At 38.3% G+C, this 26,161-nt stretch overlaps 1 protein-coding gene across 1 annotated transcript; it reads right to left on the reverse strand.

Moving 5' to 3' along the window:
- Positions 1-5,133: 5,133 nt before the first annotated feature.
- Positions 5,134-25,417, reverse strand: LOC144960814 (dnaJ homolog subfamily A member 1-like). The gene is made up of 8 exons (XM_078894162.1): positions 25,240-25,417; positions 19,829-19,924; positions 18,998-19,216; positions 17,320-17,398; positions 15,876-16,103; positions 13,019-13,249; positions 8,881-9,056; positions 5,134-6,283 (listed from the first exon to the last, which is right to left on the reverse strand). Exons 1-8 carry the CDS (start codon positions 25,273-25,275, stop codon positions 6,128-6,130), a joined length of 1,221 nt encoding a protein of 406 aa, XP_078750288.1. The 5' UTR covers positions 25,276-25,417; the 3' UTR covers positions 5,134-6,127.
- Positions 25,418-26,161: the final 744 nt, after the last annotated feature.

Consider the following 26,161-nt stretch of genomic DNA (forward strand, 5'->3'; position numbering starts at 1 on the left):
TTGTGTCTGCCTCGCATTCCGGTGCAGCCTTCGCGAAATTCCGATCTGGGTCCAATTTCTTTATCAAACGCCAAGCGTGGCGGCTGGAGTGTGTAAAGTCGAGACTTTCCACGGTCTCCTGCCACCGTTGCTTCCTTCCCTCTGCCAGAGACTGGAGTAGTCTATCGGCTGTGTCCTGGGACTGGGTCTGCTGGTACTCTCGGTACAGCTCTTCCGACTCTGCTGTCCAGCAAGGGGTGTAGAATTTCCGTTTGCCCCGTGGAATAGAGCGTTGAGCGCTCTTAACCAGTAGCCTACTAAATCTGGTTATATTCTTGGACTTGGGAGGAATGGCAGGGCAGACCTGCTCGATATAGGAACTGAATTCCTCCCAGTCAGCCTTCCTGAAATTCCATCTGCAAAGTGGGAGAGACTGCACCCTCGGTATTGTCACCCCAGCTGTGACAAGAACCGGCCTGTGCTGGCTATGCGGAAAGTCCCCGAGGACTGTCCGCTTCACCTGCAACGGTTCACCGTTCGCGCCTTTCGTTACGAGGGTGAGGTCTGGAGTATACTCCTTCTTATGGCGGGTACCCCGGAAGGTACCCTTGGCTGTAGGATCGTACACTAGGTGTAGATCATTACAGTCCATCCATGAGCGGAGTTGTCTTCCTGCCTCATTGCAGTCTCGGTAGCCCCATTCGTGATGGTGGCTATTAAAGTCTCCCAGACAGATGGAAGGATGGCTGACCACCGGTACCGGTGGTGTAGTCCAAGTCGCTCTAGGTGGTTTGTATATATTATGCAAACACAGTCCACCTACTTCCACGGAAATTCGGTTCACCCCATTGCTGTCCGTTACGCTCTCAATGACCCTTACCTTCGATGGCTCTTTAGCGTAGACGCTAACCCCTCCTTTGAGCCTCGAGGTGTCCTTGCGTTGGACCACCGTGTAGCCTGGGATCTGGAATCGGGAAGATTGCGCGCCTGAATAAAGGTGGGTCTCCTGTAAAAGGAGGATATCAACGCAATGAGCGGCCAATAGCTTTGATAAAAGCTCATTTTTTGCCATACTCTGGCTCTCGACGTTCAGGGACAATATACGCGTCAGCTCGCCATCCCCGCCGTCGCATTTTCCGATCGGCAGGCCGCGAATCGATTGATGCATGGGACGTTTGCTTTTTTTCTCGGACGTGCCGACGACCCTGGCGACACGAACGCGGTATTATTTGGCTAGGCGGCAGACCGCTTCGCCATTGACGGGACTGATTGGGACTCGACATAAGGACAATAGTGTGGCGCCCGGGATAGGGCTGCTATTCGGGCACCGGGTTTGGATCAAATTTAGTCACACACCGGGGCGAGCAGCTCATGTGGCTCGTTGGCTCGATACCCGGGATGGTCTCGTGACGGTCGACCGGGATTTACACCTTTGCCCTCCCGTGTGCCTCAAGCCCCCTCACCAACTGCAAGGTAAAGATCCACGAGGGGCGCTGACTTGGCCTTGGGCTATTCTTGACCCTCTCTGTTATGGGACCCGGACACCACATGGTGTTGTGGTCAGAAAAACTTCTACTCATAAGGGGGAAAAAAATCGTTTTCATCAGTTACACAATAATTTAAATAATGTAAAAAAACAACAACCCACAAATGAGATCTAGGTCCAATAGAATATAAGAAATAGTAGGTTCTCAAATTTTATTTGACTTAATAACCCTGGCACACTCTTAGTCTTAGGGGAATTTAGATAGTAATCATTGCTATCTACGTATTCGCTGCCTGTGATTATGGGTCATCAAGTTTGTTTTGTTTTTTTGACATTTATTTATTCATTATTTTTTTTATTTTAAGGTCAATATCCCTATACCTATTCATTGTCGTATTTAAAAGATGGAGATAAATCTAAACTGGCAAAGTGACGACAAACATTGGACATCTCTCATGCCTGAGGTTTAAAAATAGTAGGTTCTCAAAGGTTAACAAAATGTGTAGACAAGAGTGTTAAATTTGTCCACACTTAAAAAAAAAAAGATTTAAAAATGACCTGTATTCTCCCCCAAGGGAAAATTTGTCTTTAGAGACTATACCAATACTAAGGGAAGACTGGAATGACCCAGGGCGAAGTAACATGGGGAAATTTGTCTTTAGGGATCATACCAATACCAAGGGAAGACTGAAATGACCAAGGCCGAAGTGAATGGTTCTCAAGTCCACACGAGGCGGATAGTTGAACTCAGCAAAGACCACACCGTTGCCCCCTTTTCGACACTATCATTTCAATGCTAAATTGTCAGGTTTTTTTGGTTTATTTTCGACTATTAATTTCAATCCCAGAGAAACTGAAGAAAAATATTTTTTCTTAGTCTTTACCACCCCACCCAATACAAATTTTTCGGACATACAATGCTGTTAATGGCCAGGAACTCATGTGTTTGTTTTGTTTTTAAGGGTTTTACAGCGCTTGCAACACATTTAGGTTATATCAGCGCCAGTAAAAAGGAAGAAAATGGCCTATTAAGAAGTTCCAGAATTACAATTAGTACCCGAGAAACAGAAAGACAGAGGGGATTAGTTCAAATAGGGAACAGATGAAGATTCCAAGAGCACACTATCAAAGTGCTTAGTTCGAAATCACCAAAATGTCTCATTCTGACACAAGCACAGCTCCCCACTAAGAGGAACACACTCAAATGTTTACAAATATGTAAAAAAAAAGAAATATAATGCATAACAGAGATGATTTACAAGAAAAAAAATATCTCCCAAAACTGAACATTTGACTGTTTCCCTCCCAGCTTGGGTATCCGGCCTGGACCAGGACAAAACCGTAATCTTATCCCAAGACAGAAAGCATGTTGGAAAACAGATATAAGGGGATAGAAAACACATTATGTACCTCCCTGCTCACTATGGGAGGTCAGGAACCCCACCCAGATAGGGGGATAGAAGACACAGTATGTACCTCCCTGCTCACTATGGGAGGTCAGGAACCCCACCCAGATCGGGGGATAGAAGACACAGTATGTACCTCCCTGCCCACTATGGGAGGTAAGGAACCCCACCCAGATACGTTTCTTTTATTTAAGTGCCAAAGTAGAACACCGATGGAGCACGAAACAGGAAAGTTACTAAATCATCATCCATCATGGCTTGTACTCTTGAGCACGTTGCCGGTCAGCTGTCTCCATGAATCACAATCCTCTGCAGTGCGCATCAAATCTGCGTTGCTTTTAAAATCACTTTTGGCCATTCTTAGGTTATTTATATGACTTCCTCTAGCTCTCTTTCCTTCGATCATTCCGGATGTTGCCAACTTTTCTATTCCGTCTCTTCTCCACACATGTCCCAGAAACTGTAACAGCCTCTTTCTGATGGTATCTAACAATATTCATCCTTTTCTCACCTTCGCCAACACTTCCTCGTTCGTATACACAATGTAAAAAAAAACTCCCAACAGTTTATCGTTTTAAAACTCATTCTTTATACATTTATTAAAAAATGAAAATCAATGCATTGAAATGAATTATAATTATTAATTATATTTTGAATTTCAGTGAATGGAGAAACACAAATGGAATAACCATCATTGTCGTAACAAGTCATAATAAAAGTAATAGTACAACAATCAAGGAGAATATATTTATATCTATATATACCTATAATACAAGCTTATCAGTCTTTTGTATCTCTATCGCCCTTCAGCGCTGCCAACCCTTACCTATGGAAATGTGTACAATGGAGAGCTGAAATGAGTAAGATTTTGATAAAATGTGTACAATACTGAAAACCATAATGAGCTCAAATTCTGATGATGGGCAACAAAACAAAACTAGCAATACTACAATCGATACTTAGATTAATGGCTAAAAATAAAACACTCTCCATTAGTCTCTGACTTCCAGAATCAAGGAGATAACAATAGTTTATACTTTATACACATACCCTTCCCCCCCCCCCCCCCCCCCTCTCTCTCTCAAACACACACAGAAGCAAGTATTAAAAAACAAACCAAAAAATAACAGCATCCTTCTAAATGTCGTTTTCAACGCCCAACCCCCCATAATCAAATAAAACTCACACCTATGTATTCTCGTCTCACATTTTTCTATTGTTTTGATTCACAATCGAAGGCAAAAGGTAAACCTGCATTTTAAAAAAATAAATTTTAAATTTAAGTCGAACGCAGTTGGGTCACTAGGACTGTTAGATCTGATGGAAAGTACTCTGCGATAGGCACTAGCGTCATGTCCAAAGGGTAGCAAGCAATTGCTACTGCCCATCCATTTCATAGATAAACTCTGGCCCCATATGCTCTGAACGACTACTTTTATTTCATCGATTCACTGCTACTGCTGAAAAATATCAGATCTGAAACAAAATCAAACCCCTTTGCCAATATAAAGTAAAAAAAAAATAAAATAAAAACAACATACAGTACAGACCAACATGTACTTATTTGCAGGTCTGATAACCCAAACTGTTAAAGGCCAATTATTGTTGTAATGGAAAAACACCCTAACCAATGCAATATATATATATATATATATATATATATATATATATATATATATATATATATATATATATATATATATATATATATATATATATATATATATATCCCCATCATAACAAGTGTTAAAACGAGCCCAAAATTGTGTTCCGATTATCAGACCTGAATATATGTACACATTGGTAGAGACACACAAACGATTTCATCAGCAGAAAAAAAAATTTTTCCCTGACATTCAACACGAAAGCAAACATACATACACATCTGTAACCACAATCAAACACATTCAACAAACACACACACACCGCCCTCCATGTCACGACTCTCAACAAAGAGCTAAGTCACTGAGTCGCAACATGGGCAAAACAAAATTAGTCTAATTTGAGGCTAAGGAGAGAATATATATATATATATAGCAAATATAAGGTGGTGCGCCAACTGACAGACAGCGAGACAATTTTAAAAGCATGCAGGCACAATATATAACGACATCACATCACAAGGGGAAATGTCCGCTGCCCATACAAACCTAGACACAACCAATCTGTCAACACCCCAAGAAATAAAATAGTGGACCAAAAAAAAAAAAAAAACCCCCAAAAAACAGACAAAAACAACTAAGTTTTTATTTTTAAAAGGCTGGTTGAGTTATTTATCTCGGAAAAATATTTTCCCCTTACCGTCTGTCATCGATTGAAATGCCATCTATATCATATAAACCTTTTTACATTATACATACATCCCCAAGTTCGTTTCAACAAGACGTTACCTTTTAGATATCACAAATCATTCAACAGGTATAATTTGTTCAAACTTATTCATTCATTCCATTAGAATATATCCCAGTCTAGCATCTTGAGGTAATCTGAAAAATCCATTGTTTAAAACAAAACAATTATATTTTTTTAAAAAACCCAATTATATATAGAGTTATCAGAACAGACATCCGTAATAAGTGTGAAACTACAAGCAAAATTAGGAAACGCTGCGTTCAGATGTCTTGGTAAATGAAGTGCTATCAAATGAAAAACAAATTCAAATACTAAATTTACGATAAGTAGAGTAAAAGCTAATCCTTTACCGTTTAACCACAGAACGGAGGAGATAAGAATTTTAGACAACAAAACCAAAGAGAAAGAACTGAAAAATATTTCAAATTGTCTCAACGTTACTTCTGTTAAAAAAAAAAAAAATCATACGCTCACATTAAAGTCTCTTTGAGCATTTAAAAAATAGGATTACCAATTCAAGAGGCAAAAATTCACTGATCTTTTACACGAATTTTTACACCCACCTTCCAACAACTAAGTGTTGAACTCCAGTAAAAAGACATTTAGTACTTACTTCTTCTTTCAGTTCAGCAGGATTGGAAAATATACAGAGGAATCTTCCACACGCTGAATTCAGTAAATATACTGAAAATTGGCAACAGTGTAAAAAAAAAAACAAACCATAACAAACAAAAAAAAAATACAACAACCTCTGCATTTGGTCTGCACTTATAAAACACCCCATCTACAACAAGCAATAGTAGAAAAAAAACAACAAAACAAAACAAACCCTGATATACTTCTAATTACACTATACACTGGACACCAGGCAGACAACGAGGACGATGACAACAACTCATCCTCATCATTGACTGGCACATTGTACTCGTGGCCCGTGGCCCGCTCCCTCGTCGTCCGAGTCGTGGGCTTCTAGGCGCCGATGGCCTCTGCGCGAGGAACCGCTGCTGGTGTCAATCTCTTGTAGATGGCACTCTTCGGCCTCGTCTGGAATGATTACTTCCTGTTGGGGAAAACAGAATAAAATGAATGTCAACAACACAAAATTTTCTTGAAGCAGTGATAATTATCATTCACACTTCCTGTTGGTGAAAAACAAAATAAAATAAAATGAATGCCAACTAAGGCTGTATTACAAAAGGTGAGCCTTTGACTCCCAACAACTAATTCAAAACTTCTTTGAATCGGTGATAATTATCATTCACACTTCCTGTCGGGGGAATAGTGTAGGTTATAAATGATAGAAATAGAAGGATTGCCTGTGGAATAGCCTCCCAGCTGATGTGACTGGAAACGGTTGCCAACGTAACTCCACGCGGCTGCTAGAGATCACATCATGACAGTTTAATATATGTATTTTTTATTAGCAGTCTGCGCTTTAACAAGTGTAAAATGTAATACCCTACAAACTGTGGAGTGATCCTCGACAATATTGGAGGTCCCCACAAGACGAAGAAGTATTAGAATTTGTTGTTTTTTTTAAAAGGGTTTTACGGCGCTTGTAACATATTTAGCTCATATCAGCGCCAGAAAAATGGATAGTAAAAATATTCTACAGGTATAATTAAAAGAACGTCTTATTTCTGCTGTTGAAGCAAATTCTTTACCAATCTTTCGTAGTAATAGGCAGGCCTGATTTCCACCACGACCCCATTAATATTTTATCAATAACAATGTGAAATGGAATGTAAGCTTCAATTTCATGTACGGAAACAGATAGAATAGACGTTTCTGGTTTCCCCTTCCATCATCAAAACAGGATGAATGAAACCAGGGTGTCCAGGGAAGTCCAACCTTAAAATTTCCTACCTAGAAGTGAAATTTCCTACCAGATATTTTATACACACAGCGTTCTATACGCTTAAAAAAGACAATCCTACTTAAAATAGGTCTTATCGCAACACAATCCATATTTATTTTAAAGTAAAAGCAGAGGTGAAAATGACTGGTCAAAAAAGGAGGAAATTTCTCAGTGCACAGATCATGACCCATCCATGCGACTATAATCTATACATTTGAATTTCATAAAAATTTGCTGAGATGCAACCCAAAATGTTTCTTGCAGCAATTTTTGACAACACTCGGAGGAATTTCAAAAGTTAAAAAACGGATAGCAACTTATAAAATCTTATCTACTTAGAGAATGGTACCATGTGATTATACAATGTCAAAAGCCACCACCCTCCCCATTTTCACTTTAAAAAAATACTCATATGATTTGTTGGTATTAGTGGTAGAGATGATAGTGTTTTGGTAGTTGTAATGGATGTAGTAGTGGTGATTGTGATGGTGGTAGGGATTATGATGTAGCAGTTGTTGCAAAGGTAGTGGTGGTGGTAGGGATGAGATGATGATATGGTTGTTGTAGTAATGGTGTTAGTGTTATGGATAGTGATGTGGTGGTTGTTATAGCAGTGGCGATGGTGGTGGTTGTAGTAGAGTTGACGTTGCTGATAGGCACGGTGATGTGGTGGTGGTTATAGTAGTGTAGGGGGTAGGGATGATGATGAAGTAGCGGTTGTAGTAGTGGTGCTGGTGGTAAAGATGATGATGTAGTAGTAGTTGTAGCAATGGTGGTGTGGTGGTGGTGGTAAGGATAATGATAATGTTGTGGTAGTGGGGATGATGATGTGGTGATGGTTGCAGTAATGGTGTGGTGTTGGTGATTGGGATGATGATGTGGTGGTGGTTGGAGTAGTGGTGGTGGTGGGTATGATGATGTGGTAATTTTGTAGTGATGGTATGGGATGTGGATGTGGTAGTGGTGGTGGTTACATTAGTGAGTGGTGTTGGTGATAGGGATGATGATGTGGTAGTGTTTGTAGTAGTGCAGTTGTAGCAGTAAAATAATAATAATTTTGTGCACAGCAGTTGTCCTTCGCACATTTTTGATATCGCATTTTAAGCAAAAAATTTCTAATTTTTCTCATTTTAAAGGAAATTTCACCCTCAGTCCCATTATTTCCAACATTTCCGACCAAGTATGAAATTTCCGACCAATTTCCAACTTTCCGACTTCCCTGGACACCCTGGAAACACTACAGACGAATGAGATTATCTCATTCGTCTGTAGTGTTTCATTGATAAAGGGGAAACCTGAAACATCCAAATTATCGGTTTTCTAAATATTAAATTGAAGCTTACATTCAATTTCACATTATTTAGAGAGAGAGAGAGAGTTAGAGAGAGAGTGAGACTGGGAGTGAGATAGATAGATAGATAGAGAGAGAGAGTTAGAGAGAGAGAGACTGGGAGTGAGATAGATAGATAGATAGATAGATAGATAGATAGATAGATAGATAGAGAGAGAGAGAGAGAGAGAGAGAGAGAGAGAGAAAGAAAGAAAGAAAAAGAGAGAGAGAGAGAGAGAGAGAGAGAGAGAGAGAGAGAGAGAGAGAGAGAGAGAGAGAGAGAGAGAGAGAGAGAGAGAGAGAGAGAGAGAGAGAGATTTGAATGGATTGAAGTTATTGTTACACGCCTAGAGCTTTATTGTATAGAGGAGTGGGCGCAATATAAATAAATTTCATTATTATTATTATTATTTATAGATCTCTTCAAGCAGCAACAATTCCATAAATATTTCTAACCAGCATGACTGACCTGTCTGGCTGGTAGAATCTCCTCTAGCAAGGGTAATTTCTCCAGGGGTAAAAACCCAGACGGGGGAAATTTGACCTGGTACTGGATGATCAGACGACCTTTCTCAAAGGGATCGCGGTATATGGGCATACCCTCTCCTACGACACATTTGATGTCTTCGTGTTTGATGACTTCACCTGAGAAAACAACAAACAAAATATTCATTAGGACACATGTTTAAAAAAACCTGTAAAAAAAAAATGTTAAAAATATTGAAGGGAATAAGACCACATATACTGTGCGCATGGCTAAGAAACTCACAACATTGCCATCCGGAAATGTTAATGACCAATACACAAAACTATGTGTAACCTAGATCGTGTAATGTCTGGTTAATACAGTTTAGTGAGAATTACTCATAAACACGGATGGAAAAAACAAACCGCAAGAACAAAGACCTGAGTGATACCAACTTTGTTCTATCTATAGACATAGCAACCAAAAATCTAAATCTAAGAAAACTATCCAAAAAAAAAATCAGTCTACCTCGACTGAGTATCAAACCTGATTACCGTGTAAACATGAATTAAATAAACGAAATAAGCATACCTTACAAAAATGGAGATGTAAATCATACTTTGAGATATAAGGGGATAGAAGACACAGCAAGTGACCTCTCTTGCCCACCATAGGAGGGGTGACAATTTTTTTTCTTTTTAAAAGTGCTTTTGCACAGCGCAATATCCGCTCATCGTGCTCAAACCGCTTTACAAAGTGTCCTTGTCCAACAGCAACATTCAACATTTAGGACAGGACATGACGCTTGTAAGGCGGCATTACAATCTTTTTCGGACAAACACTGTTAACAGTCAGGTATTCGTTTTACACCAGGGTACGGTGATGTTTTATGTTTTTAAGGGTTCTACTGTGCTCGCAAACACATTAGGTCATATCAGCGCCAGTAAAAAGGAAGAAAATGGGATAGTAAAAAGTTCTAGAATTACAATTAAAGCACATAAGAAAAGGTAAGAGGGCTCTTTCAGAAATAACCGAAAAATGCCCATTGCTCAGCAACCAGTGGATATTTTTTAATTCTGTAAACGACATGATATTCCTTACGGATATTCCCAGAAATTATGAAGTGCATCATTTTGCACAATGAATTTCTAGACGATTTTAAAGATGGCGGCCCACCTTGAAACTTGGTCAAAGGAGGAAATCAGAGCTGTCATACATTTTTTGAACGCCAAAAGTCTGAATCCTACCGAAATTCATAAAGAACTTCAGAGTGTATATGGTGAGCATGTTATAAGCCGTACACAAGTCTATCACTGGTGTAATTTGTTTGAAGCCGGCCATTCCGACTTGACAGACAGGGAAGGGAGAGGGCGTTCGATAACTGCGACGTCAGAAGACAATGTGAAGCGAGTTGATGAGCTTATTCATCAAGACAGGAGGTTGAAACTTCATGAAATCGCAAGCAGTCTTGAAATTTCTGAAACTTCTGCCAATAGAATTGTATTTGATTAACTTGGCTACAGAAAAGTCAGCACAAGATGGGTTCATAAGCAAATGACAGACAATCATAAAGAACAAAGATTGGACATCTACAGGGAACTTTTGAGAAGAAGCAAGAGCTCACGCAGGGTTCACGGGCATACTGTCAACGCCGGCGGAGACTTTCTAGGGTACGATGTGACTTTTCTTGACAGCATAGTCACCGGTGATGAGACTTGGTTGCACCATGGCACCCCAGAAACAAAGCAAGATTCGATGACATGGAAACATCCATCCTCACCTGTCGCGAAGAAATTCAAAGTCATGCGGTCAGCAAAGAAAATAATGGGAACTGTTTACTGGGGCAGTCGTGGTGTTATACTGTTCGAAACCTTACAACCTGGAGAAACAATCAATGCTGCAAGGTACTGCCAAACTCTTGACAAGCTTACGGAGGCCATTCGCAGAAAGCGCCCAGGGCAGTTGACCAACGGGGTCATTTTGCAACACGACAACGCTACACCCCACACAGCACGAGTGACGCAAGGTTGGCTAGAGAAATATGGATGGGAGATTTTGCCACACCCACCACACAGTCCAGACCTCGCACCATCTGATTATCACCTCTTTGGGCCACTGAAACGTGAGCTGGTAGGAAAGCGCTTTGATGTCGATGAATAGCTTGTTGACCATGTGCGGAAATGGCTACAAAACCTTGACGGAAATTTCTTCCGAGAGGGTATCTATTCCATGGTGCGGCGTTGGCAGAAGTGTGTCGACAGACTTGGCTGTTACGTAAAGAAATGAAGGACGAGTCAAGGTATGAACACGTGCAAGAATTTTGTTGATAGCATAAAAATGCGGATTTTACAGGCATTTTTCGGTTAATTATGAAAGATCCCTGGTAAGACAAAGGGGAAATGGTTCAAATAGGAAACAGATGTAGATTCCAAGAGCACACTATCAGTGTACTTAGCTTGAGATCACCTAAATTCTCATCCAGACACAAGCACAGGTCCCCCCTAAAAGGAATACACTCAAATGTTTACAAATCATATATAATAAATCAGTGATGATACTCACAAAAAGTCAAAAAGGAGGAAAAGTCTCGGAAAAACGGAAAACTCACCTAGAACATTCTTGCACCACAGGAAAGTCGGCAGGATGACTTCTTTTGAGTACTAGTGTGTTTTGGGCCTCTTTCTAGGTGGGGGCCCAACCTGTTTGGATTACTTCTTTATATTTGTTTATTAAGTTTGTATCCGGCAGAACAACGGTCCAAGCAAACATTAGAAAGAGCCTTTGGGTCACGGGAACATTCCTTTATGAGCTCAAGAAGTTTAGGTGCAGCCGAGAAAGCAATATTACTTTCTGCCATCACACTTAAGATCATAGCCTCCATATTAGCAGTCCTATCATTTATTGGGATAAGTCTTTCAGTCACTTTAGAGCTCTTAGAGGTAACATCAGTCACTTCAGTACCATCACCAACAGCTTTCACAATTTGTTTCTTAAATAATGGAAAAAAGGCAGTTTCTGGTTTTTTGAATTAAGAGCCCAAAGTGTAATTGGTCTTCCTGTGATCAACAAAAGCTACATGCTTCCCTGATTTTACATGATCAATCAGAGCAGTTTTTCCTTTGCTCCCATAGCTGATAACATCATTGCAATATGTACACAATGCTTTACCAGCAACATCAACTTTAACAATGCTGTCAATGAGTCGGATGTCCACATCCCCGGCATTTTTACAAGTCACTTTAACAACAGTTTCAAGCCACTCAAATCTAAATTTGTTCTTTACCTTACAGTCGACCTCTCTGGCACGGCTAACTTCACTTTTACCTAAAGGCTTCATTGTTTCTAAAAGTTTACTACAAAGTCACGATATCTAAAAAAAAGAATTAGAATCCAGTCTGACTTTGAAAAATTTGGGTGTCTATTTTGATTCAGAAATGAGAATGTCAGCTCACATTTCTGCTCTCTGTAAATCTTTATACTTTCAATTGAAGAAAAGTCTAGAGCCCACGTCCTCATAGAATGAAACAAAAAAAAGAGGACACACAACAGTCACAATATCCAAAAAGAATTAGAATCCAGGCCTAGATCTAGATTTAAGATCAGATTTATCTAGACCATACCGTTCTGTGAAACAAGATAATGAAATGCGAGATCGTTCTGGCTGAATTTGAAAGAAATTTAATTCCTGGATGGGTATCGTAACTAGACTTCATAAGCAGAAATCGAGTTATTGACTACGCGACTACTGTAGGAAAGTTCGCATGTCCAAAAGAAGCGATATCGTGCTAGTTTTATTCTTCGATACTCAGCTTACCACATCGAACGAATAAACATGGTCTATGAACACTTCCGCAGTGGTGCAGTGGCGATGAAGCCCCGCAGCTGGATCGTTCAATTTTAAAATGCCCGGAGTCCAGTAGAAGGAGGAAATTTTTTATATATATATATTTTTTTTAAAAGGAGGTATTTTTTAAAGATTTATTATATTAAAAAAAAAGTAAAAGGAGGAAATGAAGGAAATATCCGCGGATCGAGAATCTGAGGAGGAAATCCGAGGAAAGGAAAGAAAACCGCGGATCCGCGGAAAAGTATCATCACTGATAAATAAAACACAAACAGTGCATAACAGGACAGGACATACCAGGCAGATTGGTGATGACCAGAGATCGATTGTCCAGGGTCTTGACCACCTTCTGGAATCCACACAACGCCTCCACCAGCTCCAACTCCATGGTCATGATGAGGTCGTTGCCACGGCGATTGAATCGCTCGTGCTCTTTCTCGTCCAGCACGATGACGATATCCCCCGGTTCCAAGTCGGGCACCTGGTCCCCTTCCCCTGTGAATGTGATCTGTTGACTGTCCTTCATACCTGGTGAGGCGGGAGAATGAACAAAACATGTAATAAATGTTAGCAGTCACTAATCTGTAACAATAATGATAAGAATAACAATAAAATCTTGTCTGTTCTCATAATTATAAAGGGACTTGCTGACTCAAAGCGGTGGGTTATGTTAATAATAATAATCATGATGACGATAATAATAATAATAATAATGATGACACTACTACTACTGCTACTACTACTACGACTACTACTGCTACTACTACGACTACTACTACTGCTACTACTACTACTACTACTACTACTACTACTACTACTACTACTACTACTACTAATAATAATAATAATTATAATAACAATGACAATAATAATAATAATAATAATAATAATAATAATAATAATAATAATAATAATAATAATAATAATCAGACCTGCCACTTCACGAAAAAGGAAATCAGTATGACATTGTAAAAAAATCAGTATCTGGGGAAAAAAATCAGTATGAGACGTAAAATTATCCAATTATCCTCCTCCTCCCCCCCCCCCCCTTATTTTTCCCCAACACCCAAAATGGCACGCACAACGCCAATCTGGCAATCAGACTACTAACTTATTTAAAGATGGTGGCACTTGGTAACGAGTCAGAAGCCAGGGACCGCGGTGGTTTACCAGTACAGCTCGCTGTCGCTTCACAAAGGAAATGAAAACTAAATAACGCGCCGTGTGTGTTTTCTATCTGTGTGAGGGCATCACAAAGAGGCTCGCTACGTCATGTGATCTATCGAGGTATCGCGGGACGGGTCAAAGTTCACGAGACTTGAAAATTTTAACGTGCAACGTAAAGCACAAAGTAAACGTAAAAGAGAGGGGTGGAGGGCTGCGGGACCTTGGTCACTTGGTGAAATCGGTACGATCGGCAAGTAAATCGGGAAATCGGTAAATACGAAAAAAAGGTCTTGCAAATCGGTATGATACCGATTAATCGGTATGAACGGCAGGTCTGAATAATAATAATAATAATAATAATAATAACAATAACAATAATAATAATATTGATAATAATAATATTGATAATAATAATATTGATAATAATAATAATGATAATAATAATAATAATAATAATAATAATAATAATAATAATAATAATAATAATAATAACAATAACAATAATAATAATAATATAATAACAATTTTAATAAATAGCATATTTTCGCTTGCACATATAGACTTTATCACCGGACAGATTTTGATCATTGACAGACAGCTCAAAAGATTGATTTCGGTTTAACTTAATTTCCACGACAGTACAACAATTAAAATAAATAAGTGTATGCAAGTAATAGGACTTTAAGTGACTCGCAAACTTTGCGGATTCATTATTAGTGAACAAACATAAAAATACAAATTTGCCCAAAGCACAAAACAAGTGGCCCTTCCTGGCCATTTGGCCCACAGAGCCAGAGTTTAACCAGCTGTTAACAGGCCTGCCACTATTATGTGCGGCTATGTGGTATGACACTCAGTCGGCGCATAATTGGGTCCTTGAAAAAGACTCTTTACTGACATCCTCTCACCGCACTCGGAGTGTAAAACAGCGTTGTCTCTGTCCGAAAAAAATTGTAATATCGCCTAACAGGCGTCGTGTCTTGTTCTACTTGCTACACGTTACTGTTGGCCAGGGACCCTTTGTAAAGCACTTTGAGTCTGTTGAGTGGATATTGCGCTATATAAAGGCTCAAGTTTTTTAATTTAAAAAATATTTAATCATTAAAAAAAAAAAACAATAAATAAAAAGACCGGATTGCCCACCAATACAAGAAAAGGTTTGTTTTTGTTTGTTTGTTTGTTGCTTTAGGTCTCTTCCAACACAATTGAGGTTATAGAGAGACCGCTGAAACAAAAAAACAAGAAATCTAACAAAAATAGTACAAATGTCAATCAAAATCATAACCTAAAGATATCATAAGCTAAATTATAAATAACCAAGAACAAACAGGCAGAGGATTTACAGGAAAAAAAATATCCCCTGTCAAAAATACAATCACAAACCAAAGAAGCAGGATAGGCTAGTAAAGAGAAGAAGAAACGACATCACTATCGGATCGTACACCCATGCGAACATCATAGGTATATGATTCAAGGGTGATGCTCCCATCCAACCACCCGCTACGAGAAAAGGAAAAATAACGATAAGTAATGAAATGTTAGCTTCAATGGCATTTTTCATTTGTCCCTAGTGTTTCAGTGGAGATTTGTTGATAAAGGTAAAACCTGAAACGTCCTCATTATCTTGCCTTCGTTAATAAATTGAAGCTGGCGATCTTGAGAAAGAAATATATGACAAACATAATATATGATAAATCAATCATGTGCCGCCAAACTGTTGATATGACAAGATAACTCGAGCTATGAAGAGATTAGACTGAGAAGAAGTGTTACAAAAGCACAAGCTTAAAATATATTAGGTCTACACTTGAATATCGGTGTTTGCGTGAGTGAGAGAGAGAGAGAGAGAGAGAGAGAGAGAGAGAGAGAGAGAGAGAGAGAGAGAGAGAGAGAGAGAAAGAGAAAGAAAGAGAGAGAGAGAGAAAGAGAGAGAAAGAGAGAGAGAGAAAGAGAGAGAGAACGATAAAGATAGAAACGCTCTCCTTACCTTTGTCAATATGAACTTCGAGCACTTTCCTCTCTTTAACAATCTTGGCCCCTTGACACGTCTTACACCTCAGCTTGGGATCGATTACCTCCCCTTCTCCCCGACAGTCCTCACACACCGACTGGATCTGCTGCACCATGCCAGGCCCCAACTGTTGGATACGAACCTGCATACCAGTACCACGACACTTGCCACACTTTAGAACGCTGCCTTCTTTACCACCACGACCTGTCAATCATTAATAATGTATTAAAAATAACAAGAGTCTCAGGGATAAAAAGTTACAGACAGCTCCCATAAATAAAAGGTGACGTGTTAAACGAAAATATGTTCCATAAGACATAGCAAGAAACAAGTGAGACACAACTCCTGCTACAATCAGTCACCAAAACAATATTAAACAAATACCACCAATACCATTATTTTATATTGTTAATTTTTCAGACACTTTACTTAAATGAAGAATATTTTGAAGAAAAAAAAAAATTTAAAAAAAGAGAGAGAGAGAGAGAGAGAGAGAGAGAGAGAGAGAGAGAGAGAGAGAGAGAGAGAGAGAGAGAGAGAGAGAGAGAGAGAGAAGAAGAGGGCAAATATTTTCATAGGGGACAGTGTCATAGTCTGATGCAAACCATTTAAAATCACCAGAAGGGGTCTTTCTGTTATATTCAGCGAAAACCCAAATACACCCACTCCCCCAGTAACCAAAATAAAGAAGAAAATTTCAAGAACTGATTGAGCACCGCAGTAAAACGAAATATAGTAAATATTAGTAAACTGTGCAGCCATGTGGTATAACACTCGCTTTCGTATCGGAAGGTCCTGGATTCGAGCTTCACTCAGAGCATAGTTGAGTCCTTGAAAAGGCTCTTTACTCATAGTTTGTAAAAAAACCAAAAAGAAAAAACAAACAAAATACTACATTTTACATGTTGCTGTCTGCCAGGGACCCTTTGTAAAGCGTTTCGAGCACTAACTTTTAGTGGACATTACGCCATATAAAAGTTTTAGGGTTTTTCTTTAAAAGAGTATCTTCCAACAGCTCAAATTTGCTTCACTCGCAGTAGGACTCGAGATCCGAATGTCCAGCTTACTCTCACTCAATCCTAGAGATTTTTGCTACTTTTCAAAATTGAAAAAAAAAAAAAAAAAAAAAGTATTAAAATTGAGTATGTGCATAGATAGAAGCAACTACCATTAATATGTAAAAACTAAAAACATTAGCTTTGATACTACGTCTATAATTTGTCTCAGAAAAATGTAATAAATAGGCATGGGGTAAAAGTAACCCTGGGTCAACTACGGATATAGTTGTATATACGGATATTGTTAGGGTTGAGTGAGTATCTTCCAACAGCTCAAATTTGCTTCACTCGCAGTAGGACTTCAGTAGGACTTGAGATTGGAATGTTCAAGTTACTCCCAACAGTTTTTTTAAAAATCTCACCTTCACATTTGGCACAAATGACATTTTTCTGAAGAGCCAACTTCCTCATGCTGCCATTGTATAGATCTTCCAAAGATACCTGTCAAAATAATAATAATAATAATAATAATAATAATAATAATAATAATAATAATAATAATAATAATAATCTTTATTGACCAAATTAAAGGCAATTCATGTGAGGTAAACAATGCTCAGTTTGGTTCATGGTATGAACATCAATACGTTTACATTACAGACACAACCATACACGAACATACACGCTTGCACATTGTTTCTACACATGTATACAAAAGAAATGAGCGTACATACATACACACATACATACATGCAGACATACATACAAGCCAGCATACCATTGTACATGCATGTCTACATAATACATACATACATACAAGTCAAGGTAAAGACAAAAGCACAAGATCCAAATCACCCACAATTAATACTTGACTTACCAACTAAACCCCACCATGATTTTAAAAAGATTTTTTTTTTTGTGACATGACAAACCCCGGAATACAGCATTCATTATCAGGGCTGCGAATTCAGGAGGCAAAAAATGTACTGAACTTTTACACAAACACATAGACAGTTAATTTTTTTTCCAGTTCAGCAAGTGAGTGGAAAATATACAGAGGATTTATAACATACTGTATTCCGTAAATATACAGAAATTTGGCAACCCTTGTATTAGAAAAATATTCTTATTTTGAAAAGCACAGTACTCAAGCTAATTGCCTCCCTCCCCCCACCTTTTACTCGAAGTATTGGCCAGACTAATAATAAAGTCGGGACCACTGATATTTTTTCTTTTGGCGCATTTGAGGTGAAAGCATGGGTGCGGGTAGGTCAGGCGAAGAAACAACAATAAAGGACTGAAATCCAATTCCAACAAATTCAAAAAAAAGTCTGTGGAGTCTGAATTTATCACGGAGTTTATAGCGTGCTTGCTACCCCTTGGATAGGGCACTACTAGTCTCTCGCAAAGTATTTTCCGCCCGATCAAACAGATCCAGCTACCCAATCACTGCTAGGTGGACAGGGGGTCAGAAAAAAAAATATATTGACTGCACTGGGGGATCGATCTTGGTCCCTTTGTGTGTGAGGAGAGTGCTCTACCAATTGAGCTATTGGGACAATATCAATCAGAGCGCTGTATCAACAACAATTAACATCTGAATGCTGAAAATCAATCCATAAATAAGAAAGGCATTTGAACGGCAAAGAAACTTATACTAGAAATACGGACACTTTACCGACTACTTTCTGAAAAGATCTGTTCAGACCTGCCAAATTGAAAACTTCAAATTTAGAAATACTCTTCAACAGTCGAAACGTCACTTCCTTCCTAATGACGCATGGTAACTTAGTAACACTGGCTCTAAACTATCGGAACAATGGCGGACGCCCGTATGAAATATTTCTCAGGCGAGCATAAAAGCGTATCCAGAGGGAAAAAAAGCATAAATTTGATCATGCTTTGACTTTTACACATTCTGATTACAAGACATATGAAAAGTTCTAACCAGCATGAAGAATAAAATGGAATGATTTTCTTTTGTTTAAAACCAAGATGGCTGCCGTGACATCGGACTACTGAATCCTATTGTTATGTCATGTTCGCAAGATTCGGCAGGTACGTCTGTACCAAGCCACTATTGACAAATCCGAGTCTCACCTTAAGTTGATGAATAACATCCTTCCCCTTGCGTGCCCCGCGTCCGCCCCGACCACGACCGCCTCCACCAAAGAAGAGGTCGAATATATCCATCGGGGAGTGGAAATCGAACCCTCCACCAGAACCTCCTCCTTTGATGGCCTCCTCACCCCCTTTGTCGTAGATCTCTCTCTTTTTGGGATCGGATAGGACCTCATAGGCCATGCTGATTTGCTTGAACTGGGGAGTAAAAATTTTTTTTAAATATTCTAAACATACATAATATATTCTTCACTTCGCTATCTGGACACCTCACATAAAATATGCAAAGTAGCAAATTGTATAATTTTATTTATCAAGATACTCAAGTGTTAAGTATTCTGCTCTACAAAACTATACAGAAATAAAATCCAAACTGGTTGAAAAACAACCAAAAAAAATATTTTTAAACGTGAACTTTTAAACAGTCCAATATCCACTAAACACGCTCAAAGCACTTTTACAAAGGGTCCCCGACCTACAGCAATACAAACATGAAGAACGAGACATGACGCCTGCAGCGTGATATTATAAATTTACTTTTTTCTCGAAAGAGACAATGTTGTCAACTACCATGTATTCAATTGACACCTGAGTACGATGACAGAACATGAGTAAAGAGCCTTACCAAGGACTCAACTATGTGCAGAGCGAGGTTCAAGTTCGAACCCAGGACCTTCTGTTTCAAAAGTGAGTGTCATATCACAAGACCACATAGCATTCTATCTATATCTACAAAGACAAAACCTGTTGTCATATCAATCAAATGTCACAAAGATATTGATTAGAGACCTTTACAACCGATATTCTTACCCTATCCCCTGCATCGGGATTCTTGTCGGGGTGATATTTGAGTGCCAATTTTCTATAAGCCTTCTTCAGCTCTGTATCAGTGGCTGTGGGCTTCACCTGTAATTAAATTTTTTTTACATTTTAAATTTCAAATGAAGAAAAGTATCAAATTTTAAAGAATAAAATAAAATCAACTCTCATTTAACTCACTCAACCCTAACACCGACTATATCCGTTTTTAACTGAGTTACTTTTATCCCATGCCTCTTTATTACTATTACGTTTTTCTGAGACAAATTATCGGCATATCAAATCTGAAGTCTTTAATTTTTACATGTTAATGGCATTTGAATAAAAACATGTATGCACATGCTCATTTTTAATACATTATTTCCCAATTTTGAAACGGAGTGTCTACGTACATTGTAACCAGAGACACCAACTTTAAATTTGGCTCACTGGAGTTTCAGATAGCACTCGTAGGAATTTCAATGCCGAAAGAGGAATTTCCGAAAAAGGAATTGGAATGGTATTGTGTTTACATATTGTATAGTTCTAAATAGATAACTGATAAGAATTATATTATGATACATAAACACATTGCCAAACACAATCCCAAAGTTTCCTTATTTCAAATGAAGAAAAACGCCAAACCCTAATGGTAGACACTGTAGTACTGGTGGTAGTGGGATGATGTGGTGTTGGTGGTTATAGTAATAATGGTAGTGATGATGAAGATGTGATAGTGGTTGTTGTTAGTGGTAGTGATGAGATGATATGGTGGTGGTTGAAGTAGTAGTGGTAGTGATGATGATGTGGTGGTGGTATAGTGGTTGTAGTAGTTGTGGTCGTGATGATAATGATGTGGTGGTGGTTGTAGTAGTAGTGGTAGTGGTGGTGTGGTTGTAATAGTAGTTGTAGTAGTAGTAGTGATGACGATGTGGTTGTGGTGGTTATAGTAGTAATGGTAGTGATGATGTGGTGGTGGTGGTTGTAGTAGTAGTGGTAGTGATGATGATGTGGTGGTGGTGGTTGTAGTAGTAGTAGTGGTAATGATGATGGTGGTATTGTAGTATTAGTGGTAGTGATGGTTGTAGTAGTAGTGGTAGTTGCAGTGACGATGATGGGGTGGTGGTGGTTGCAGTAGTAGTGGGAGTGATGATGTGGTGGTGGTGGTGGTTGTAGTAGTAGTGGTAGTAATGATGTGATGGTGGTGGCTGTAGTAGCAATGGTGGTGGTTGTAGTAGTAGTGGTAGTGATGATGTGGTGGTGGTAGTATTATTGATAATGACGATGTAGTGGTGGTGGTGGTTGTAGTAGTGATGACGATGTGATGGTTGTAGTAGTAGAGGTCGTGATGATGATGTGGTAGTTGTGGTTGTAGTAGTAGAGGTCGTGATGATGAGATGCTGGTGGTTGTAGTAGTAGCGATGATGATGTGGTGGTGGTGGTTGTGGTAGTAGTGATGATGATGTGGCGGTGGTGGTGTAGTAGTAGTGGTGATGGTGATTGTAGTAGTAGTAGTAGTGGTAGTGATGATGATGTGGTGGTGATTGTAATGGTGATGTTAGCTGTGGTAGTGGTAGTGATGATGATGTGGTGGTGGTTGCAGTAGTAGCTGTGGTACTGATGATGATGTGGTGGTGGTGGTTGTAGCAGTGGCAGTAATGATGAATTGGTGGTAGTTGCAGCAGTAGTGGTAGTGATGATGGTTGTAATACTAGTGGCAATGATGATGTGGTAGTTGGAAAGGGGGGGGGGGGGGGGGGGGTATCCTTGAAACAAATTGACTTTGACCTCACCGGAATTTGACGGAAGTTGCCCGGAGCCCGGAATTTTTTTCTCCAGACCAGAGTTTTGGCATCACTGCTGTAACTTTAGGCAGTTTAGTGAGCAGCAGTAGTGGGAGTCAAATTGTGACCCAACTCGCCCATAAGAAAGTTATGACAGGAAATTGCTGTTCGCTTTAACTAAAAGGTTTAGGGGGGTTCAATTAAAGATGCATAACTTCATTATAAAGAGGAATATCACGGATATCTTGGTATCATTATTTTCATTACTAAGCGCGCACCTAGCCTCAGGATCTATGTACACGGCAACAAGTATACATGGTAAATCTCGCCTTTAATGGGTTAAATTGTATTGTTTGACCTTTTTTAAAATAACACACACACACACACAGAGAGAGCGAGGTCCATCCATTGCTCGTATTATTGTAGCCGCAAACCAGTTACCGGAGCTACCGTGTACGTAGATCCTGAGGCAAGGTGCCTGGTTACCATGTACGTGGACACTGCCATTTTGAAAATTAGCAAAATCTCTAGGATTAGTATCAGTAGACTTAAAAGGTTTGTTCTAAATGATGACAAATTGAATAAATAAACGTCTGACAAAAGGTCCAAAGTGAAAATACAAATTGAAAGAAATGCTATAACGATAACGAGGAGCTTTCAGGAGGCCTCCCTTGTTCTCGGCAAACTTTCTTTTTTTTTTTAACTGGTCTGCACGCAGGAAGAAAATGATGTCGGTTCGAATTTTAATGGTATGGATGCAGAGGCACATATGTCACAGTTAGTATCCTGGCCGCTGATTGGCTAATACATACGGTGAAAATAGTCTGTCCGGCTATTGTCACCGTACGGTGAAAATGGCCTAAAACTAAACCACTATGTTCACCGTACGGTGAAATAGGGAGTTTAATAGAAATTCTAAATGTACCTCACACACTTGAAACCAATGTCATATGAAAGAGCTGGCAACACAGATTACAAAACAGTTTGAATTTTGTTTCTATCTTGATTAGAAATGTAGTTACGACAGTTCAAAGTCTGAAACTTCAGACCGATTTTTACCCCAAAATTACCATTGCAAAGTTGTGACCGAAATCGCGTGATGTTAATAAAAAATGGTTAAAACAGTCAATATGGAGTTCTTATCATATATTGTATACCAAAATGTTCGTCTTATCGAGGACAATGCATTTACATTAATAAAGAGGAAGATAAACATTTCAAATTAACACATTATTACATTATATGACGCAAATGTTACATAATCAAAAACTTGGCTAGACGTAAGAAACAATTTGCTATCTATATCACTTTTGGACTTATCCCCAATTTCTCCCTGAAACAATTGCAAATAATTCCCCTCTTTGAATTAATACATAGAGAATAAAAAAGGGTTTGAGAGTATTTAAATGAAAAGACATAAACATGTTGTGTAATGACATAATGAGTTTATTTTTACCTATGGCAATTTCATTGCATATAAATAAAATGGTAGACTGAAAAAGTTCAAATAAATTGAAACAGATTGCCTATTATAATTAGAAGGAAAGTTCTGGCTTTTAATACTTTAAAAATTCTGCTGAACCACTTTGGGTTTATTGCTATTACATCATTTGAACTGACAATTAATATAATTTTATTCCCCCCCCCCCCTTTTTTTCTCTCAATGTGTGGGGGTGTCAAAATGTATAACTAATAGAACTTCTTACCATAATAATTATTAAGGCTAAGGCCTTTAGAATATGGATACAAATGATAAACATATGGGAAAGAAACTTGATGACTTGATGGCAAAGTAAAATAAAATTCATTTAAAGCAATTGGTATTTATAAAATATCGATATTATTAATATCGAATTTCACAAAGAGAAGAAATATAGGAACTTTTAAAACAAAAACTAAAAAATGCCCATAAATAAAGTTGGAAAGTATGTATTCAAAATAAAAACATAGTAAATAATAGTACTGAAAATATTATGGACTAAAATTAAAATAATATATAACTAAATTTAAAATATCGATATTTATATCGATATCATCCGGCAGCCATGATGAGAAGATAATGTAAACATGGCATTTCGGCGCAGAGTTAAAAGGTGTCTGCGCATCGATATAGAGCACTGAAATTTGGCGCTGTGATTATCCCCAGACACCTGTCTGGGGATAACCAACATTCGTTATCCCCAGATATATATTTGAAACTCCGCTCCTTTAAACAATTATCCACATTCCAGAATATGGAATGTTTCCAAAATGCACATAGAAATAAGAAAAGTTAATAAAATATCTACAAAAACATAAAGTTAACCAACATTAAATTAGTTGTTACTACATATACACATTATGCGTCGACCTCGAAGTGGGTGTCATGGCCGAATTGTTTAGTCGTCTGCCTGGAAGTTTTACCAGAATCGACGTTGTGGGTTCGAATCCTGGTTCCGCAACTTTTTTTTTTTTAATTACGTCTTCTTTTTCTTTTTAAAAAATTCCGTCTTCTTTTCTTTTTTTTGTGCGAGTCTATTCTTTTCTCCTTTTTGTTTGACCTTTTGTTCCGTTTCTGAACATGAATTTCTTAAAATTGTTTTTTTTTTTTTTTTAAAATTATTCTTTGTTTTTGTCTCCTTTATCCGACCATTTGGTTGCTCTCTGAATATTTCTGTTTGTTTGCTTTTTAATTATTTATTCTTTTTAGACACTTTTTGAGATCGGAGTGGGGACGAATATGACAATTTTCTAGAAACTAGAAAGAAACTAAGAGAGAGAGAGAGAGAGAGAGAGAGAGAGAGAGAGAGAGAGAGAGAGAGAGAGTTAAAAAAAAAAAAAACAGATGTCTGGGGATAACGAATTTTCATTATCCCCAGACAGGCGTCTGGGGATAATGACAGCCCAGCCTTTTCGTTATCCCCAGACAGGTGTCTGGGGATAACCAATTTCCATTATCCCCAGACAGGTGTCTGGGGATAATGACAGCCGAAATTTGGCATGAATAAAGTTTAGATGTTATTCTAAAAACAAGCGTTTAAATTTTAAAAACACACGCGGTAAATAAAAAATAAATGAATTTGAAAATTGCCAAATTTTAACTTCATATAACTTCTGGAATTATTAATGGATTTTTCCTTAAGTGGCACCATTTAAAAGGAAATTGAAAGACGAAAATAATGATACCAAAATATCTGCGATATTCCTCTTTATAACGAAGTTATTATGCATCTTTAATTGAACCCCCCAGCCAAAACGCGAACGGCAATTTCCAGTCACAACTTTCCTATGGGCGAGTGGGGTCAAAATTTGACTGCCACTGCTGCTGCTCACCTAAACTGCCTAGGTGAAAATAGTCAGTCCGATGTTATTAACTTTCATAATTTCTATGGGCATTAGGAAACATTCCATATTCTGGAATGTGGATAATTGTTTAAAGGTAAAAGAGCGGAGTGTCAAATATGTATCTGGGGATAACGAATTTTCATTATCCCTTGATAGGTGTCTGGGGATAATCACAGCCTAATGACAACGAAGCCAATGACAATGACAATGGCAACAGTGAGACTGAGATTTACTGACGATCGTCATTACATTCTCATGTCTCATTGTGAACCGTGTCACTCAAACTCAAAGAAAAGTGTTGACATTATATCTTACCTCTAAAATATCATAAAATGCTGTTTCTTTAACCATTTTTATCACAGAAGGTGTGTCGCTTTAATCAACGTAAATAAATACAATTGTCACAAGTCCCCGTTATTTACAATTTTCGCTTCCCTGTCAGTTCCAGTTTATATTACAGAAAGAAGCGACGAGAAATTTCTAGTCTTATCATGCGCATGCGGCTTGGGAGACAGGGTTGCCAGATTATTTTTCAACAAAATGCCAGGGGAAGACTCAAAAAATGCCAAAACACTCCAAAAAATGCCAAAGTCTGTTGACTCCACACCCCCACTAAGAAAACTACTCACTTTTGATAGACGATTTACTATCATATCCTGGTGGCTTGCGTGTTTTCTTTTCTTTTTCTTTTTTTTTTTTTTTTGAATTATACTAAATTTCCTGTTGGGGTAATTTATTACCTACTGACTACTAAGTGGAGTGCTAAACCACTACACCACGGTTGAGAAAAGGTGTCATTTGAAGTATAATATACAAGAAAAGAAAATGCCAAATGAAAATGCCAAATGCCAAATGATTTTTCTAATGCCAAACGGTTTTCAAAAATGCCAGATTTTTGGAATCTGGCATTTAAAATGCCAAACTGGCAACCCTGTTGGGAGATAATTTTAGTAGGTAGAGCCAGGGTTGCCAGATTATTTTTCAACAAAATGCCAGGGGAAGACTCAAAAAATGCCAAAACACTAAAAAAAATGCCAAAGTCTGTTGACTCCCACCCCACTAAGAAAACTACTCACTTTTGATAGACAATTTACTATCATATCCTGGTGGCTTGCGTGTTTTCTTTTTTTTTATTTTTTTAATTTTTTTTTTGTTTTGTTTTAATTACACTAAATTTCCTGTTGGGGTAATTTTTTACCTACTGACTACTAAGTGGAGTGCTAAACCACTACACCAC

The sequence above is a fragment of the Berghia stephanieae genome, chromosome 15 (assembly GCF_034508935.2).
Source record: "Berghia stephanieae isolate SIO BIC M18660-M18661 chromosome 15, UCSD_Bste_1.3, whole genome shotgun sequence".
Taxonomy (NCBI): Eukaryota; Metazoa; Mollusca; class Gastropoda; order Nudibranchia; family Aeolidiidae; genus Berghia; species Berghia stephanieae.

Bases quoted from the DNA above. Each gene is read 5' to 3' on its own strand.
- LOC144960814 (XM_078894162.1), bottom strand. From the start codon at position 25,275: ATGGTTAAAGAAACAGCATTTTATGATATTTTAGAG. The intron at 17,399-18,997 runs GTGAGACTCGGA...TTATTTTGACAG, and splicing joins ATGTTATTCATCAACTTAAG to GTATCTTTGGAAGATCTATA. The intron at 6,284-8,880 runs GTCAGTCATGCT...TTTCCCCAACAG, and splicing joins AGATTCTACCAGCCAGACAG to GAAGTAATCATTCCAGACGA.